This window comes from Petromyzon marinus, unplaced genomic scaffold, assembly GCF_048934315.1.
Source record: "Petromyzon marinus isolate PM22_M1 ecotype Great Lakes invasive population unplaced genomic scaffold, UKy_Petmar_22M1.pri1.0 PM_G_Scaffold_24, whole genome shotgun sequence".
In the NCBI taxonomy this organism is placed as follows: Eukaryota; Metazoa; Chordata; class Hyperoartia; order Petromyzontiformes; family Petromyzontidae; genus Petromyzon; species Petromyzon marinus.
The window spans coordinates 787,562-808,428 of NW_027422806.1; the positions used below are offsets into that span (position 1 = coordinate 787,562).

The window sequence follows — 20,867 nt, forward strand, 5'->3', positions numbered from 1 at the left end:
ACACACACACACACGTACACACACACACGTACACACACACACGTACACGTACACACACGTACACACACACACGTACACACACGTACACACACACACACGTACACACACACACGTACACACACACGTACACACACACACACGTACACATGTACACACACACACACGTACACACACACACACACATGTACACACACACGTACACATACACACAGACGTACACACACACACGTACACACACACACATGTACACACACACACACGTACACACACACGTACACACACACACACACGTACACACACACACACATGTACACACACACGTACACATACACACAGACGTACACACACACACGTACACACACACACATGTACACACACACACACGTACACACACACGTACACACACACACACACACACGTACACACACACACATACACACACGTACACACACACACACACGTACACACACACACACGTACACACACACACGTACACACACACACGTACACGTACACACACGTACACACACACACGTACACACACGTACACACACACGTACACACACACACGTACACACACACGTACACACACACACGTACACACACACACACACACACGTACACACACACACGTACACACACACACGTACACACACACGTACACACACACACACGTACACACACACACGTACACACACGTACACACACACGTACACACACACACGTACACACACACACACATGTACACACACAGACACGTAAACACACACACACGTACATACACACGTACACACACACACGTACACACACAGACATACACATGTACACACACACACATGTACACACACACACACACGTACACACACACATGTACACACACACACGTACACACACACGTACACACACACACATGTACACACACACACACACGTACACACACACACGTACACACACACACACACACGTACACACACACACACGTACACACACACACACGTACACACACACACACACACGTACACACACACACACACGTACACACACACACACGTACACACACACACACGTACACACACACACACACACGTACACACACACACACGTACACACACACACACACGTACACACACACACACGTACACACACACACACGTACACACACACACACACGTACACACACACACACGTACACACACACACACACGTACACACACACACACGTACACACACACACGTACACACACACACGTACACACACACACGTACACACACACACACACGTACACACACACGTACACACACACACACACGTACACACACACACACACACATGTACACACACACGTACACACACACACACGTACACACACACACACACGTACACACACACACGTACACACACACACGTACACACACACGTACACACACACACGTACACACACACACACGTACACACACACGTACACACACACACACACGTACACACACACACGTACACACACACACACGTACACACACACGTACACACACACACACACATGTACACACACATACACACATGTACACACACACACACGTACACACGTACACACACACACACGTACACACACACACACGTACACACACAACAACAACAACAACCGCCATTCGCCACTAAGTGGCGGTGACGTCACCACGACGCTTGTGCCAGGCTATGTGCACCCTGAGGCCACGTGAAGTGTCGAACGCCCGCTGGCAGGAGGTCACGGGGCAGACCCAGGTGCCACGGGTCGACTGACTGAGATGACTGGCTGATGCACCACCTGTGCCCCCTACTGTGCCAACCTGCTGTGCTTTAGCCACCCGGCGCTCCGCTCGCTGTTGTGAGCGTCGCTCCTCCGCCCTCCGTTGTTGTTGGAGGGCGACTGCCTCCAACTGCCCAGTAGCATCCTTCACGAGCCTCCTCCACAGAGGCCGATCTTGACACCGCTGGTACCAGTCATCGGCAAGTCCACTCAGCTCCACGTCCTCCTGTACCACATCACTCCATCTCTTCTCTAGCCCGTGCCGCGCCCACTTAGCCCCCTCAATCCGGCCAAACAAAAGCTGTTTCGGCATGCGGTGGCTGGGCATGCGGGCAACATGACCCAGCCATCGCAGCCTTGCCTGCCGGAGGAGCTCACCGATGGGACCCTGCCCAGATCTTTCAAGGATTTGTGAGCTCCTCACACAATCCAGTCTGGTTAAACCCAGGATGGATCGTAGGCAGGCCAGCCTAAATGTTTCTAACCGGCGAAGATGTTCCATTAGGGGGGTCCACGTTTCGCAAGCGTAGAGAAGGGAGGGAATGACCGTGGCCGAGAAGACCTGAAGCTTAGTGCGGAGCGACAGACCAGGTAGCTTCCACACAGCGTTACGCAACCGATGAAAAGATATTGCCGCTCGACTGATTCGGAGTGAGACCTCTGCTGTTAAACTGGTGCCAGTCATAAGCACACTGCCCAGGTATGGGAAACTCTCCACTCTCTCCACAACTGCCCCATCACCGATTGGGAGTTGTGGGGGTGGAGTGTCCGATGGTACAAAATACCCAGGCAGGTGCTTGGTTTTGGTGGGGCTGATGGTAAGGCCCCACCTCTTAGTGGCACGCTCCAGTCTCAGCAGCAGCGTCTCCAACTCCTCCTCTGACTGAGCAGCTATTACCAAGTCATCAGCATACATAACGTGGTTGAGCAATAGGGAGCCATCCCTTGACCGCACCCGGGCATCGATTAGCCTCCCATTATATCTGTACCATATGGAGATTCCCCCGGTACAGCTATTGAAGGCTTCACGAACTACGTGGTCAAAATAGATGTTAAATAATGTGGGAGCCAGAGGACATCCCTGTCGCACCCCAAGGTGTACAGGGAATGGCTCTGACTCCCGGCCACGTAGTTTTACCCGGGCCCGCTCACCATCATGAAGGTCCTTAATGATCGTGAGCAGAGGGTCAGGTACTCCAAAAGCACGAAGAACGACCCAGAGCCCAGGCCTACTGATGGTATCATAGGCCTTGACCAGGTCAATAAAGCAGAGATGTAGGTCTTGTTGGAATTCCCTACACCTCTGCTGTAGCAGACGGACAGAAAATATGGCATCTGTGCAGGACCGCCCTTTCCTGAAACCGCATTGGGGCTCCGCAAGCCTCTCCTCAGCGTGCCTGGCAAGGCGATGCTGAATAATCCTTGCCAGGACCTTTCCCGGCACACTGAGGAGTGAGATGCCCCTGTAGTTGTTACAGTCTGTGCGGTCCCCCTTCTTAAAAAGGGGGACCACCAGGGCATCCTTCCAATCCTGCGGAACCCGTCCAGTGGTCCAGACTGTTGTTATGATGTCATATAGGGCAGTCTGTGCACAAACGCCACCCTCCCTCAGCATTTCGCTTGGAAGATCATCTCTACCCGCTGCCTTTCCTGGTCTCAGACTCCGGATCGCCTTCAATACTTCCTCAGCAGATGGCACCTCAGCCAGCCGCTCACAGGGGGTGACTTCATCCAATATTTGAGGCACCGCAGCCTCAGCAGGGTCATCCTCACTTTGTGCCACGATGTTTTCCTGGCTGAGGGATTTTCCCTCCCCCAGGACCTCACAGAAATGCTCAGCAAATCTGCGAACCTGTTCCTGGGGGTCGGAAATTTGATCGCCGTTTTTTCCCCTAATGATGGTAATAGGTGTGGCGCTGCAGGTTACTTTTTTGATGGAGTTAAATAGAGATTTGTGATCACGGGCCACTGAGGCAGACTCCATCTCCTCAGCAACCCGCGACCACCACCCATCCTTGCAGCGCCTCACGGCTCTCCGAACCTCCGAGCGAAGGCTGCGGTAAGCCTCCTCATTCTCTGACGTGGGACTCTGTAGCCGATGACAGTGGGCCTGTCGCTTTTTCTCAACCATCGTGAACAACTCCTCTGTCATCCAGGGTGTCTGGGGAGGTCTGGACCGCGTACCCAAAGCAGCCATTGCAGCTGCATGAGTCACAGTCCTAAACCTCGCCCATTTACCCTCGACATCAGGAGGAGTCGGGGACGATGCCAATCCCAGCCGCAAGCGATGATGAAATTCTCGTTTGCAACTTTCATCAGATAACTGAGACCAGGCCACTTTAGGTTGGAATGGGGTCCTGGGTGTACACCCACCACCGGAGTGGAAGAATGGCAGGCGCATCTTACAGATGACTAGTCGATGGTCAGAGGGCAGATCAGCTCCACGGTAGGTCCTGGTGTCAAGGACATGGGCTCGCATTCGCTGGTCCGTCACTATGTAGTCCAGCAGATGTTCTTGCTTGGACCCGGCATGCATCCATGATGTTGTGTGGATGCGCCGATGCCGGAACAGCGTGTTGGTAATTACAAGCCCATGGGCTGCACAAAAATCTAGCAGCCTCCTACCGTTGTTATTGAGCTGATCTGGCCCATGCCCTCCAATCACTCCAGGCCAGGTGCCAGTATCATGACCAACTCGGGCATTGAAGTCACCCAACATGATGACTCTATCCCGAGGGGCCACTTTAGCCAGCACCTGTGACAGGAGGTCATAGAAGGCATCTGACTCATCGGCTTTGCCTGCATCCCTCCACGGATGTTCATCTTCGGTGGGGGCACACACACACACACGTACACACACACACACGTACACACACACACACACACGTACACACACACACACACACGTACACACACACACACGTACACACACACACGTACACACACACACGTACACGTACACACACGTACACACACACACGTACACACACGTACACACACACACACGTACACACACACACGTACACACACACGTACACACACACACACGTACACATGTACACACACACACACGTACACACACACACACACATGTACACACACACGTACACATACACACAGACGTACACACACACACGTACACACACACACATGTACACACACACACACGTACACACACACGTACACACACACACACACGTACACACACACACACATGTACACACACACGTACACATACACACAGACGTACACACACACACGTACACACACACACATGTACACACACACACACGTACACACACACGTACACACACACACACACACACGTACACACACACACATACACACACGTACACACACACACACACGTACACACACACACACGTACACACACACACGTACACACACACACGTACACGTACACACACGTACACACACACACGTACACACACGTACACACACACGTACACACACACACGTACACACACACGTACACACACACACGTACACACACACACACACACACGTACACACACACACGTACACACACACACGTACACACACACGTACACACACACACACGTACACACACACACGTACACACACGTACACACACACGTACACACACACACGTACACACACACACACATGTACACACACAGACACGTAAACACACACACACGTACATACACACGTACACACACACACGTACACACACAGACATACACATGTACACACACACACATGTACACACACACACACACGTACACACACACATGTACACACACACACGTACACACACACGTACACACACACACATGTACACACACACACACACGTACACACACACACGTACACACACACACACACACGTACACACACACACACGTACACACACACACACGTACACACACACACACACACGTACACACACACACACACGTACACACACACACACGTACACACACACACACGTACACACACACACACACACGTACACACACACACACGTACACACACACACACACGTACACACACACACACGTACACACACACACACGTACACACACACACACACGTACACACACACACACGTACACACACACACACACGTACACACACACACACGTACACACACACACGTACACACACACACGTACACACACACACGTACACACACACACACACGTACACACACACGTACACACACACACACACGTACACACACACACACACACATGTACACACACACGTACACACACACACACGTACACACACACACACACGTACACACACACACGTACACACACACACGTACACACACACGTACACACACACACGTACACACACACACACGTACACACACACGTACACACACACACACACGTACACACACACACGTACACACACACACACGTACACACACACGTACACACACACACACACATGTACACACACATACACACATGTACACACACACACACGTACACACGTACACACACACACACGTACACACACACACACGTACACACACAACAACAACAACAACCGCCATTCGCCACTAAGTGGCGGTGACGTCACCACGACGCTTGTGCCAGGCTATGTGCACCCTGAGGCCACGTGAAGTGTCGAACGCCCGCTGGCAGGAGGTCACGGGGCAGACCCAGGTGCCACGGGTCGACTGACTGAGATGACTGGCTGATGCACCACCTGTGCCCCCTACTGTGCCAACCTGCTGTGCTTTAGCCACCCGGCGCTCCGCTCGCTGTTGTGAGCGTCGCTCCTCCGCCCTCCGTTGTTGTTGGAGGGCGACTGCCTCCAACTGCCCAGTAGCATCCTTCACGAGCCTCCTCCACAGAGGCCGATCTTGACACCGCTGGTACCAGTCATCGGCAAGTCCACTCAGCTCCACGTCCTCCTGTACCACATCACTCCATCTCTTCTCTAGCCCGTGCCGCGCCCACTTAGCCCCCTCAATCCGGCCAAACAAAAGCTGTTTCGGCATGCGGTGGCTGGGCATGCGGGCAACATGACCCAGCCATCGCAGCCTTGCCTGCCGGAGGAGCTCACCGATGGGACCCTGCCCAGATCTTTCAAGGATTTGTGAGCTCCTCACACAATCCAGTCTGGTTAAACCCAGGATGGATCGTAGGCAGGCCAGCCTAAATGTTTCTAACCGGCGAAGATGTTCCATTAGGGGGGTCCACGTTTCGCAAGCGTAGAGAAGGGAGGGAATGACCGTGGCCGAGAAGACCTGAAGCTTAGTGCGGAGCGACAGACCAGGTAGCTTCCACACAGCGTTACGCAACCGATGAAAAGATATTGCCGCTCGACTGATTCGGAGTGAGACCTCTGCTGTTAAACTGGTGCCAGTCATAAGCACACTGCCCAGGTATGGGAAACTCTCCACTCTCTCCACAACTGCCCCATCACCGATTGGGAGTTGTGGGGGTGGAGTGTCCGATGGTACAAAATACCCAGGCAGGTGCTTGGTTTTGGTGGGGCTGATGGTAAGGCCCCACCTCTTAGTGGCACGCTCCAGTCTCAGCAGCAGCGTCTCCAACTCCTCCTCTGACTGAGCAGCTATTACCAAGTCATCAGCATACATAACGTGGTTGAGCAATAGGGAGCCATCCCTTGACCGCACCCGGGCATCGATTAGCCTCCCATTATATCTGTACCATATGGAGATTCCCCCGGTACAGCTATTGAAGGCTTCACGAACTACGTGGTCAAAATAGATGTTAAATAATGTGGGAGCCAGAGGACATCCCTGTCGCACCCCAAGGTGTACAGGGAATGGCTCTGACTCCCGGCCACGTAGTTTTACCCGGGCCCGCTCACCATCATGAAGGTCCTTAATGATCGTGAGCAGAGGGTCAGGTACTCCAAAAGCACGAAGAACGACCCAGAGCCCAGGCCTACTGATGGTATCATAGGCCTTGACCAGGTCAATAAAGCAGAGATGTAGGTCTTGTTGGAATTCCCTACACCTCTGCTGTAGCAGACGGACAGAAAATATGGCATCTGTGCAGGACCGCCCTTTCCTGAAACCGCATTGGGGCTCCGCAAGCCTCTCCTCAGCGTGCCTGGCAAGGCGATGCTGAATAATCCTTGCCAGGACCTTTCCCGGCACACTGAGGAGTGAGATGCCCCTGTAGTTGTTACAGTCTGTGCGGTCCCCCTTCTTAAAAAGGGGGACCACCAGGGCATCCTTCCAATCCTGCGGAACCCGTCCAGTGGTCCAGACTGTTGTTATGATGTCATATAGGGCAGTCTGTACACAAACGCCACCCTCCCTCAGCATTTCGCTTGGAAGATCATCTCTACCCGCTGCCTTTCCTGGTCTCAGACTCCGGATCGCCTTCAATACTTCCTCAGCAGATGGCACCTCAGCCAGCCGCTCACAGGGGGTGACTTCATCCAATATTTGAGGCACCGCAGCCTCAGCAGGGTCATCCTCACTTTGTGCCACGATGTTTTCCTGGCTGAGGGATTTTCCCTCCCCCAGGACCTCACAGAAATGCTCAGCAAATCTGCGAACCTGTTCCTGGGGGTCGGAAATTTGATCGCCGTTTTTTCCCCTAATGATGGTAATAGGTGTGGCGCTGCAGGTTACTTTTTTGATGGAGTTAAATAGAGATTTGTGATCACGGGCCACTGAGGCAGACTCCATCTCCTCAGCAACCCGCGACCACCACCCATCCTTGCAGCGCCTCACGGCTCTCCGAACCTCCGAGCGAAGGCTGCGGTAAGCCTCCTCATTCTCTGACGTGGGACTCTGTAGCCGATGACAGTGGGCCTGTCGCTTTTTCTCAACCATCGTGAACAACTCCTCTGTCATCCAGGGTGTCTGGGGAGGTCTGGACCGCGTACCCAAAGCAGCCATTGCAGCTGCATGAGTCACAGTCCTAAACCTCGCCCATTTACCCTCGACATCAGGAGGAGTCGGGGACGATGCCAATCCCAGCCGCAAGCGATGATGAAATTCTCGTTTGCAACTTTCATCAGATAACTGAGACCAGGCCACTTTAGGTTGGAATGGGGTCCTGGGTGTACACCCACCACCGGAGTGGAAGAATGGCAGGCGCATCTTACAGATGACTAGTCGATGGTCAGAGGGCAGATCAGCTCCACGGTAGGTCCTGGTGTCAAGGACATGGGCTCGCATTCGCTGGTCCGTCACTATGTAGTCCAGCAGATGTTCTTGCTTGGACCCGGCATGCATCCATGATGTTGTGTGGATGCGCCGATGCCGGAACAGCGTGTTGGTAATTACAAGCCCATGGGCTGCACAAAAATCTAGCAGCCTCCTACCGTTGTTATTGAGCTGATCTGGCCCATGCCCTCCAATCACTCCAGGCCAGGTGCCAGTATCATGACCAACTCGGGCATTGAAGTCACCCAACATGATGACTCTATCCCGAGGGGCCACTTTAGCCAGCACCTGTGACAGGAGGTCATAGAAGGCATCTGACTCATCGGCTTTGCCTGCATCCCTCCACGGATGTTCATCTTCGGTGGGGGCACACACACACACACGTACACACACACACACGTACACACACACACACACACGTACACACACACACACACACGTACACACACACACACGTACACACACACACACACATGTACACACACACACGTACACACACAGACATACACATGTACACACACACACATACACACACGTACACACACACACACACACGTACACACACACACACACGTACACACACCTACACACACACACACGTACACACACACACGTACACACACACACACACACGTACACACACACACACGTACACACACACACACGTACACACACACACACGTACACACACACACACGTACACACACACACACACGTACACACACACACACGTACACACACACGTACACACACACACACGTACACACACGTACACACACACGTACACACACACACACGTACACACACACACACACACGTACACACACACACACGTACACACACACGTACACACACACACACACGTACACACACACACACGTACACACACACACACGTACACACACACACGTACACACACACACGTACACACACACACGTACACACACACACACGTACACACACACACGTACACACACACACGTACACACACACGTACACACACACACGTACACACACACACGTACACACACACACACGTACACACACACACACGTACAAACACACACGTACACACACACACGTACACACACGTACACACACACACGTACACACACACACACACACGTACACACACACACACGTACACACACACGTACACACACACACGTACACACACACACACGTACACACACACGTACACACACACACACGTACACACACACACGTACACACACACACACGTACACACACACGTACACACACACACGTACACACACACACACGTACACACACACACACGTACACACACACACACACGTACACACACACACATGTACACACACACACACGTACACACACACACGTACACACACACACACGTACACACACACACGTACACACACACACACACACGTACACACACACACACGTACACACACACACGTACACACACACACACACGTACACACACACACGTACACACACACGTACACACACACGTACACACACACACACACACATGTACACACACACATACACACATGTACACACACACACACACGTACACACACAGACATACACATGTACACACACGTACACACACACACACGTACACACACACACACGTACACACACACACGTACACACACACACGTACACACACACGTACACACACATGTACACACACACATACACACATGTACACACACACACACACGTACACACACAGACATACACATGTACACACACGTACACACACACACACGTACACACACACACACACGTACACACACACACGTACACACACACACACGTACACACACACACACGTACACACACACACACACGTACACACACACGTACACACACACACGTACACACACACACACGTACACACACACACGTACACACACACGTACACACACACACACACACATGTACACACACACATACACACATGTACACACACACACACACGTACACACACAGACATACACATGTACACACACGTACACACACACACACGTACACACACACACGTACACACACACACGTACACACACACACACACGTACACACACACACGTACACACACACGTACACACACACACACATGTACACACACACATACACACATGTACACACACACACACACGTACACACACAGACATACACATGTACACACACATACACACACACACGTACACACACACACACACACGTACACACACACACACACACGTACACACACACACGTACACACACACACACACGTACACACACACACACGTACACACGTACACACACACACGTACACACACACACACGTACACACACACGTACACACACACACACACATGTACACACACACATACACACATGTACACACACACACACACGTACACACACAGACATACACATGTACACACACGTACACACACACACACGTACACACACACACACACGTACACACACGTACACACACACACGTACACACACACGTAAACACACACACACACATGTACACACACACATACACACATGTACACACACACACACACGTACACACACAGACATACACATGTACACACACGTACACACACACACATGTACACACACACACACGTACACACACACACGTACACACACACACGTACACACACACACACACGTACACACACACACACGTACACACACACGTACACACGTACACACACACACACATGTACACACACACATACACACATGTACACACACACACACACGTACACACACAGACATACACATGTACACACACATACACACACACACGCACACACACACACACACGTACACACACACACACGTACACACACACACACACACGTACACACACACACGTACACACACACACACGTACACACACACACACGTACACACACACACACGTACACACACACACACACCTACACACACACACGTACACACACACACACGTACACACACACACACACGTACACACACACACACCTTAGAGCCGGCCGGTGGCCCCCAGCTGCGTCTTAGCTTCTTCCGCTCCATTCCTCGGCCGAAGACGGGGCTGTGGGTAACCACATTGACAACACTCACCCACAGCGGCACGCACCACACAGAGACCCAGAGGCACCCCATTGTCAAGGGGTGCCTCTGCGGATGTGTATGCCTTAACTTAGCTATTTCAATGCTAAATTCTATGCTAATTCCTTTGTCAAGGGGTGCCTCTGCGGATGTGTATGCTTTAACTCAGATATTTCAATGCTAAATTCTATGCTAATTCCTTTAACAATGGGTGCCTCTGCGGATGTGTATGCTTTAACTTTTAACATAGCTATTTCTGTGACCAGTCACAAGCTAATCATTCAGCCATTTCAATGCTAAATTATATGCTAATTCCTTTGTCAAGGCGCTTTGTTCCTCTCACACAGCTTAAAGGTCGTGATCTGAACGTGGCTCTTTCACTCCAGCGCTGTCCTACCAGACAGTCTCGTCCCTTCACCTGATGAAGGCCGCTTGTGTTGTGGCCGAAACGTCGTGAGAATATTATTGTGTTATTTTATTTTATCAATTTATTATTTTATTCTCATTCTACGTGACTTTACCGAAAGAACCAAAGAAGATGAATCATTGCAGTCACGAAAGCTTTAAATCGAAACAGAAATAGATGTTAAAGTAAAGGCCTACACATCCACAGAGCTTCAATGAACGCTGTTAAGATTCGTAGCGACTTTTAAGCTGGTTGGGAGAAGTGAGGCACCTTGACAAAGGGGTTTACATATCAAATAGCTGAGGGATTAGCTTGTGACTGGTCACGGGAATGGCTATGTTAAAGTCAAAACCTACACATCCACAGAGGCAACTAGTAATTTAGCATTGAAATAGCTAAGGGATTAGCTTGTGACTGGTCACAGAAATAGCTATGTTAAAGTCAAAACCTACACATCCACAGAGGCAACTAGTAATTTAGCATTGAAATAGCTGAGGGATTAGCTTGTGACTGGTCACAGGAATGGCTATGTTAAAGTAAAGGCCTACACATCCACAGAGGCAACTAGTAATTTAGCATTGAAATAGCTAACTTGTGCAAATAGCTGAGGGATTAGCTTGTGACTGGTCACAGGAATGGCTATGTTAAAGTCAAAACCTACACATCCACAGAGGCAACTAGTAATTAAGCATTGAAATAGCTGAGGGATTAGCTTGTGACTGGTCACAGGAATAGATGTTAAAGTAAAGGCCTACACATCCACAGAGGCAACTAGTAATTTAGCATTGAAATAGCTGAGGGATTAGCTTGTGACTGGTCACAGGAATAGATGTTAAAGTCAAAACCTACACATCCACAGAGGCAACTAGTAATTTAGCATTGAAATAGCTAAGGGATTAGCTTGTGCAAATAGCTGAGTGATTAGCTTGTGACTGGTCACGGGAATGGCTATGTTAAAGTCAAAACCTACACATCCACAGAGGCAACTATTAATTTAGCATTGAAATAGCTGAGGGATTAGCTTGTGACTGGTCACAGAAATAGATGTTAAAGTAAAGGCCTACACATCCACAGAGGCAACTAGTAATTTAGCATTGAAATAGCTGAGGGATTAGCTTGTGACTGGTCACAGGAATGGCTATGTTAAAGTCAAAACCTACACATCCACAGAGGCAACTAGTAATTTAGCATTGAAATAGCTGAGGGATTAGCTTGTGACTGGTCACAGGAATGGCTATGTTAAAGTAAAGGCCTACACATCCACAGAGGCAACTAGTAATTTAGCATTGAAATAGCTGAGGGATTAGCTTGTGACTGGTCACAGAAATAGATGTTAAAGTCAAAACCTACACATCCACAGAGGCAACTAGTAATTTAGCATTGAAATAGCTGAGGGATTAGCTTGTGCAAATAGCTGAGGGATTAGCTTGTGACTGGTCACAGGAATGGCTATGTTAAAGTCAAAACCTACACATCCACAGAGGCAACTAGTAATTTAGCATTGAAATAGCTGAGGGATTAGCTTGTGACTGGTCACAGAAATAGATGTTAAAGTCAAAACCTACACATCCACAGAGGCAACTAGTAATTTAGCATTGAAATAGCTAAGGGATTAGCTTGTGCAAATAGCTGAGGGATTAGCTTGTGACTGGTCACAGTAATGGCTATGTTAAAGTCAAAACCTACACATCCACAGAGGCAACTAGTAATTTAGCATTGAAATAGCTGAGGGATTAGCTTGTGACTGGTCACAGAAATAGATGTTAAAGTCAAAACCTACACATCCACAGAGGTAACTAGTAATTTAGCATTGAAATAGCTAAGGGATTAGCTTGTGCAAATAGCTGAGGGATTAGCTTGTGACTGGTCACAGGAATGGCTATGTTAAAGTCAAAACCTACACATCCACAGAGGCAACTAGTAATTTAGCATTGAAATAGCTGAGGGATTAGCTTGTGACTGGTCGCAGGAATGGCTATGTTCAAGTCAAAACCTACACATCCACAGAGGCAACTAGTAATGTAGCATTGAAATAGCTGAGGGATTAGCTTGTGACTGGTCACAGGAATAGATGTTAAAGTAAAGGCCTACACATCCACAGAGCTTTAATGAACGCTGTTAAGATTCGTAGCGACTTTTAAGCTGGTTGGGAGAAGTGAGGCACCTTGACAAAGGGGGTTTACATATCAAATAGCTGAGGGATTAGCTTGTGACTGGTCACAGGAGTAGATGTTAAAGTAAAGGCCTACACATCCACAGAGGCAACTAGTAATTTAGCATTGAAATAGCTGAGGGATTAGCTTGTGACTGGTCACAGGAATGGCTATGTTAAAGTCAAAACCTACACATCCACAGAGGCAACTAGTAATTTAGCATTGAAATAGCTGAGGGATTAGCCTGTGACTGGTCACAGGAATAGATGTTAAAGTAAAGGCCTACACATCCACAGAGGCACCTAGTAATTTAGCATTGAAATAGCTGAGGGATTAGCTTGTGACTGGTCACAGAAATAGATGTTAAAGTAAAGGCCTACACATCCACAGAGGCAACTACATCAGCTCAATAACAACGGCAGGAGGCTGCTAGATCTTTGTGCAGCCCATGGGCTTGTAATTACCAACACACTGTTCCGGCATCGGCGCATCCACACAACATCATGGATGCATGCCGGGTCCAAGCAAGAACATCTGCTGGTCTACATCGTGACAGAACAGCGAATGCGAGCCCATGTCCTTGACACCAGGACCTACCGTGGAGCTGATCTGCCCTCTGACCATCGACTAGTCATCTGTAAGATGCGCCTGCCATTCTTCCACTCCGGTGGTTGGTGTACACCCAGGACCCCATTCCAACCTAAAATGGCCTGGTCTCAGTTATCTGATGAAAGTTGCAAGCGAGAAATTCATCATCGCTTGCGGCTGGGGTTGGCATCGACCCCCACTCCTCCTGATATCGAGGGTAAATGGGCGAGGTTTAGGACTGTGGGTCATGCAGCTGCAATGGCTGCTTTAGGTACGCGGTCCAGACCTCCCCAGAGACCCTGGCTGACAGAAGAGGTGTTCAGGCTGGCTGAGAAAAAGCGACAGGCCCACTCTCATCGGCTATAGCATCCCACGTCGGAGTATGAAGAGGCTTACCGCAGCCTTCGCTCGGAGGTTCGGAGAACCGTGAGGCAAGGACGGGTGGTGGTCGCGGGTTGCTGAGGAAATGTAGTCTGCCTCAGTGGCCCGCGATCACAAATAGCTCTTTAATTCCATCAAAAAGTAACCTGCAGCGCCTCACCTATTACCATCATTAGAGGAAAGAACAGTGATCCAATCTCCGACCCCAGGAACAGGTTTGCAGATTTGCTGAGCATTTCTGTGAGGTCCTGGGGGAGGGGAAATCCCTCAGCCAGGAAAACAACGTGGCACAAAATGGGGATGACCCTGCTGAGTCTGCGGTACCTCAAAAATTGGAGGAGGAAGTCACCCCCTGGGAGTGGCTGGCTGAAGTGCCATTTGTTGAGGAAGTACTGAGGGCGATCCAGAGTCTGAGACCAGGAAAGGCACCAGGCAGAGATGATCTCCCAAGCGAAATCCTGCGGGAGGGTGGTGTCTGTGCACAGACTGCCCTACATGACATCATAACAGTCTGGACCACTGGATGGGTTTTGCAGGATTTGAAGGATGCCCTGGTGGTCCCCCTCTTTAAGAAGCGGGACTGCACATACTGTAACAACTACAGGGGCATCTCACTCCCCAGTGTGCCGGGAAAGGTCCTGGCAAGGATTATTCAACATCACCTTGCTAGGCACGCTGAGGAGAGGCTTGCGGAGCCCCAATGCGGTTTCAGCAAAGGGCAGTCCTGCACAGATGCCATATTTTCTGTCCGTCTGCTACAGCAGAGGTGTAGGGAATTCCAACAAGACCTACATCTCTGCTTTATTGACCTTGTCAAGGCCTATGATACCATCAGTAGGCCTGGGCTCTGGGTCGTTCTTCGTGCTTTCGGAGTCCCTGACCCTCTGCTCACAATCATTAAGGACCTTCATGATGGTGAGCGGGCCCGGGTAAAACTACGTGGCCGGGAGTCAGAGCCATTCCCTGTACACCTTGGGGTGCGACAGGGATGTCCTCTGGCTCCCACATGATTTAACATCCATTTTGACCACGTAGTTCTTGAAGCCCTTCAATAGCTATACCAGAGGAATTTCCATTTGGTACAAATACAATGGGAGGCTGATCGATGCCCGGGTGCGGTAAAGGGATTGCTCCCTATTGCTCAACCATGTTATGTATGCCGATGATCTGGTAATTGCTGCTCACTCAGAGGAGGAGTTGGAGGCGCTGCTGCTGAACCTGGAGTGTGCCACTAAGAGGTGGAGCCTTACCATCAGCCCCACCAAAACTAAGCACCTGCCTGGGTATTTTGTACCATTGGACACTCCATCCCCACAACTCCCAATTGGTGATAGGGCAGTTGTGGAGAGAGTGGAGAGTTTCCCATACCTTGGCAGTGTGCTCATGACCGGTTCTGGTTTAACAGCAGAGGTCTCACTCCGAATCACTCGAGCAGCAATATCTTTTCATTGGTTGCGTAACGCTGTGTGGAAGCTACCTGGTCTATCACTCCGCACAAAGCTTCAGGTCTTCTCAGCCACGGTCATTCCCTCCCTTCTCTACGCTTGCGAAACGTGGACACCCCTAATGGAACATCTTCGCCGGTTAGAAACATTTAGGCTGGCCTGCCTACGATCCTTCCTGGGTTTAACCAGGCTGGATTGTGTGAGAAGCTCACAAATCCTTGAAAGATCTGGGCAGGGTCCCATCGGTGAGCTCCTCCGGCAGGCAAGGCTGCGATGGCTGGGTCATGTAGCCCGCCTGCCCAGCCACCGCATACCCAAACAGCTTTTGTTCGGCCGGATCGAGGGGGATAAACAGGCGCGGCACGGGCTAGAGAAGAGATGGAGTGATGTGGTACAGGAGGACGTGGAGCTTAGTGGACTTGCCGATGACTGGTACCAGCGGTGTCAAGATCGGCCTCCGTGGAGGAGGCTCGTGAAGGATGCTACTGGGCAGTTGGAGGCAGTCGCCCTCCAACAACAACGGAGGGCGGAGGAGCGATGCTCAGAACAACGAGCGGAGCGCCGGGTGGCTAAAGCACAGCAGGTTGGCACAGTAGGGGGCACAGGTGGTGCATCAGCCAGTCATCTCAGTCAACCCGTGGCACCTGGGTCTGCCCCGTGACCTCCTGCCAGCGGGTGTTCGACACTTCATGTGGCTTCAAGGTGCACATGGCCTGGCACAAGCGTATGTGTGTATGTATATATATATGTGTGTATATAAATGTGTATGTGTATGTGTACCTTTGTTTCTCCAGCCCCAGGTGAGGGAGGGACACTCCACGGCTGCCCCTCCCCCTGTGGCTCCGCTGACGCTTGATGCCGGCGTGGGAGGAGGAGGCCCCCACCTCCTCACTGTCGCCCTTCTCATCATCCACCTCATCATCAACCTTCTCATCATCCACCTCCTCCTCCCCATCCTTCTCATCCTTCTCCTCCCCACCCTTCTCATCCTCCTCCTCCGCACCCTTCTCATCCTCCACCTCCTCGCTCTTCTCCTCCATCATTACCGCCACCTCCACCTCCACCACCACCACCTCCTCGCCCTTCCTGGCAGCGCCGCCGCCGCCAGCGGCCACGGCACCGCCCTGCCGGTCACCGCCGTCACCGTCACCGCCACCGTCGCCGTCACCGCCGCCGCCGCCGCCCAACATTGCCGTCCGGACACCGCACGGCAACGGCCCGGCACTGCCTCGGTCTGAAGCCATCCTGGAGCCATCAGAGACACGCGGTGAAGACGCCGCCCCTCCTACTCATCCTACTACTCATCATCCTCCTACTACTACTCATCCTACTCATCATCCTCCTCCTCCTCCTCCTCATCCTACTACTACTCATCCTCCTCCTCCTACTACTCATCCTACTACTCATCCTACTACTCATCCTACTACTACTCATCCTCCTCCTCCTCCTACTACTCATCCTCCTACTACTCATCCTACTACTCATCCTACTACTACTCATCCTACTACTACTCATCGTACTACTCATCATCCTCCTCTTCCTCATCCTCCTCCTCATCCTACTACTACTCATCCTACTCATCATCCTCCTCCTACTACTCATCCTACTACTCATCCTACTACTACTCATCCTCCTCCTACTACTCATCCTACTACTACTCATCCTACTACTCATTGTACTACTCATCCTCCTCCTCCTCCTACTACTCATCCTACTACTCATCCTACTCCTACTCATCCTCCTACTACTACTCATCCTACTCATCCTCCTCCTACTACTCATCCTACTACTCATCCTACTACTCATCCTACTACTCATCCTCCTACTCATCCTACTACTCATCCTACTCCTCCTACTCATCCTCCACCTACTCATCCTCCTACTACTCATCCTACTACTCATCCTACTCCTACTCATCCTCCTACTACTACTCATCCTACTCATCCTACTACTCATCCTCCTCCTACTCATCCTCCTACTACTCCTCCCCCTCCTCCTCCTCCTCCCCCTCATCCTCCTACTCATCCTCCTCCCCCTCATCCTCCTACTCATCCTACTCATCCTCCTCCTACTCATCCTCCTACTCATCCTCCTCCTCCTACTCATCCTCCTCCTCCTACTCATCCTCCTCCTCCCCCTCCTCCCCCTCCTCCTCCCCCTCCTCCCCCTCCTCCTCCTCCTCCGTACGATCGCCTGCAACGAGACCCTTGGGGTGCGAGCCGCCGGTAACATTGCGGGGTTGGTGGGGGGCCAAGTGGTGAGCGCCCGGACCCCCCTGGACCCCCTTTGTCTCCCCGGCGAGCGGTGCGGCGTGACCCCCGCCCCCCCCGCATGGAGCCCCTCGACACCCCGCGGGGGTCAAGGTCACCGTGACCTTGACCCCCGCGGGGAGCGGCGAGCGAGGAGTCGGTCCTGGGCCTCCCCCTGGGGTCGACTCAGGCTAAAACTAAAATAGAGACACCGGGGGGCGCCGTGGCGAAGTTGGCGGCCGGGGGGAGACAAAGGCGGCCGGGCAGGGGGGCGGCGCCTTTGGCCCCCTTCGTAAGCGCCGCTGCTGCTGCTCGCCACTAGCGGCACTCGCTCCGACAGCCTCCAAGGCTACGTGGGGGATCTTTGTGTTTGTGTTTGACTCTAAAATCTCATTCATGGACTACTCACACAGAGACCCACAGACTACTCACACAGAGACCCATAGACTCACCACACAGAGACCCATAGACTCACCACACAGAGACCCATAGACTACTCACACAGAGACCCATAGACTACTCACACAGAGACTCATAGACTACTCACACAGAGACCCATAGACTACTCACACAGAGACCCATAGACTACTCACACAGAGACCCATAGACTCACCACACAGAGATCCATAGACTCACCACACAGAGACCCATAGACTCACCACATAGAGACCCATAGACTCACCACACAGAGACCCATAGACTCACCACGCAGAGACCCATAGACTACTCACACAGAGACCCACAGACTACTCACACAGAGACCCATAGACTCACCGCACAGAGACCCATAGACTCACCACACAGAGACCCATAGACTACTCACACAGAGACCCACAGACTACTCACACAGAGACCCATAGACTCACCACACAGAGACCCATAGACTCGTCACACAGAGACCCATAGACTCACCACACAGAGACCCATAGACTCACCACACAGACACCCATAGACTCACCACACAGAGACCCATAGACTCACCACACAGAGACCCCTAGACTACTCACACAGACACCCATAGACTACTCACACAGAGACCCATAGACTACTCACACAGAGACCCATAGACTACTCACACAGAGACCCATAGACTCACCACACAGAGACCCATAGACTACTCACACAGAGACCCATAGACTCACCACACAGAGACCCATAGACTACTCACACAGAGACCCATAGACTACTCACACAGCGACCCATAGACTCACCACACAGAGACCCATAGACTCACCACACAGAGACCCACAGACTACTCACACAGAGACCCATAGACTCATCACACAGAGACCCATAGACTCACCACACAGAGACCCATAGACTCATCACACAGAGACCCACAGACTACTCACACAGAGACCCACAGACTCATCACACAGAGACCCATAGACTCACCACACAGAGACCCATAGACTCACCACACAGAGACCCATAGACTCATCACACAGAGACCCATAGACTACTCACACAGAGACCCATAGACTCACCACACAGAGACCCATAGACTCAACACACAGAGATCCACAGACTCACACAGAGACTATTAGACTCACACAGAGACCCATAGACTCATCACACAGACACCCATAGACTACTCACACAGAGA

At 51.3% G+C, this 20,867-nt stretch overlaps 1 protein-coding gene across 2 annotated transcripts in view; it reads right to left on the minus strand.

The window, feature by feature from the left end:
- LOC142913270 (uncharacterized) overlaps positions 1-20,867 on the minus strand; it is a 63,302-nt gene that overhangs the window by 31,744 nt on the left and 10,691 nt on the right. For both annotated transcript variants that reach the window (XM_076060808.1, XM_076060807.1), the window contains 2 exons: positions 17,793-18,257; positions 11,953-12,022 (listed from right to left, as the gene is read on the minus strand). In XM_076060808.1, the coding sequence (XP_075916923.1) occupies positions 11,953-12,022; positions 17,793-18,256 (534 nt within the window). In that variant the 5' untranslated portion in view covers position 18,257. The remainder of the gene's footprint in view (positions 1-11,952; positions 12,023-17,792; positions 18,258-20,867) is intronic.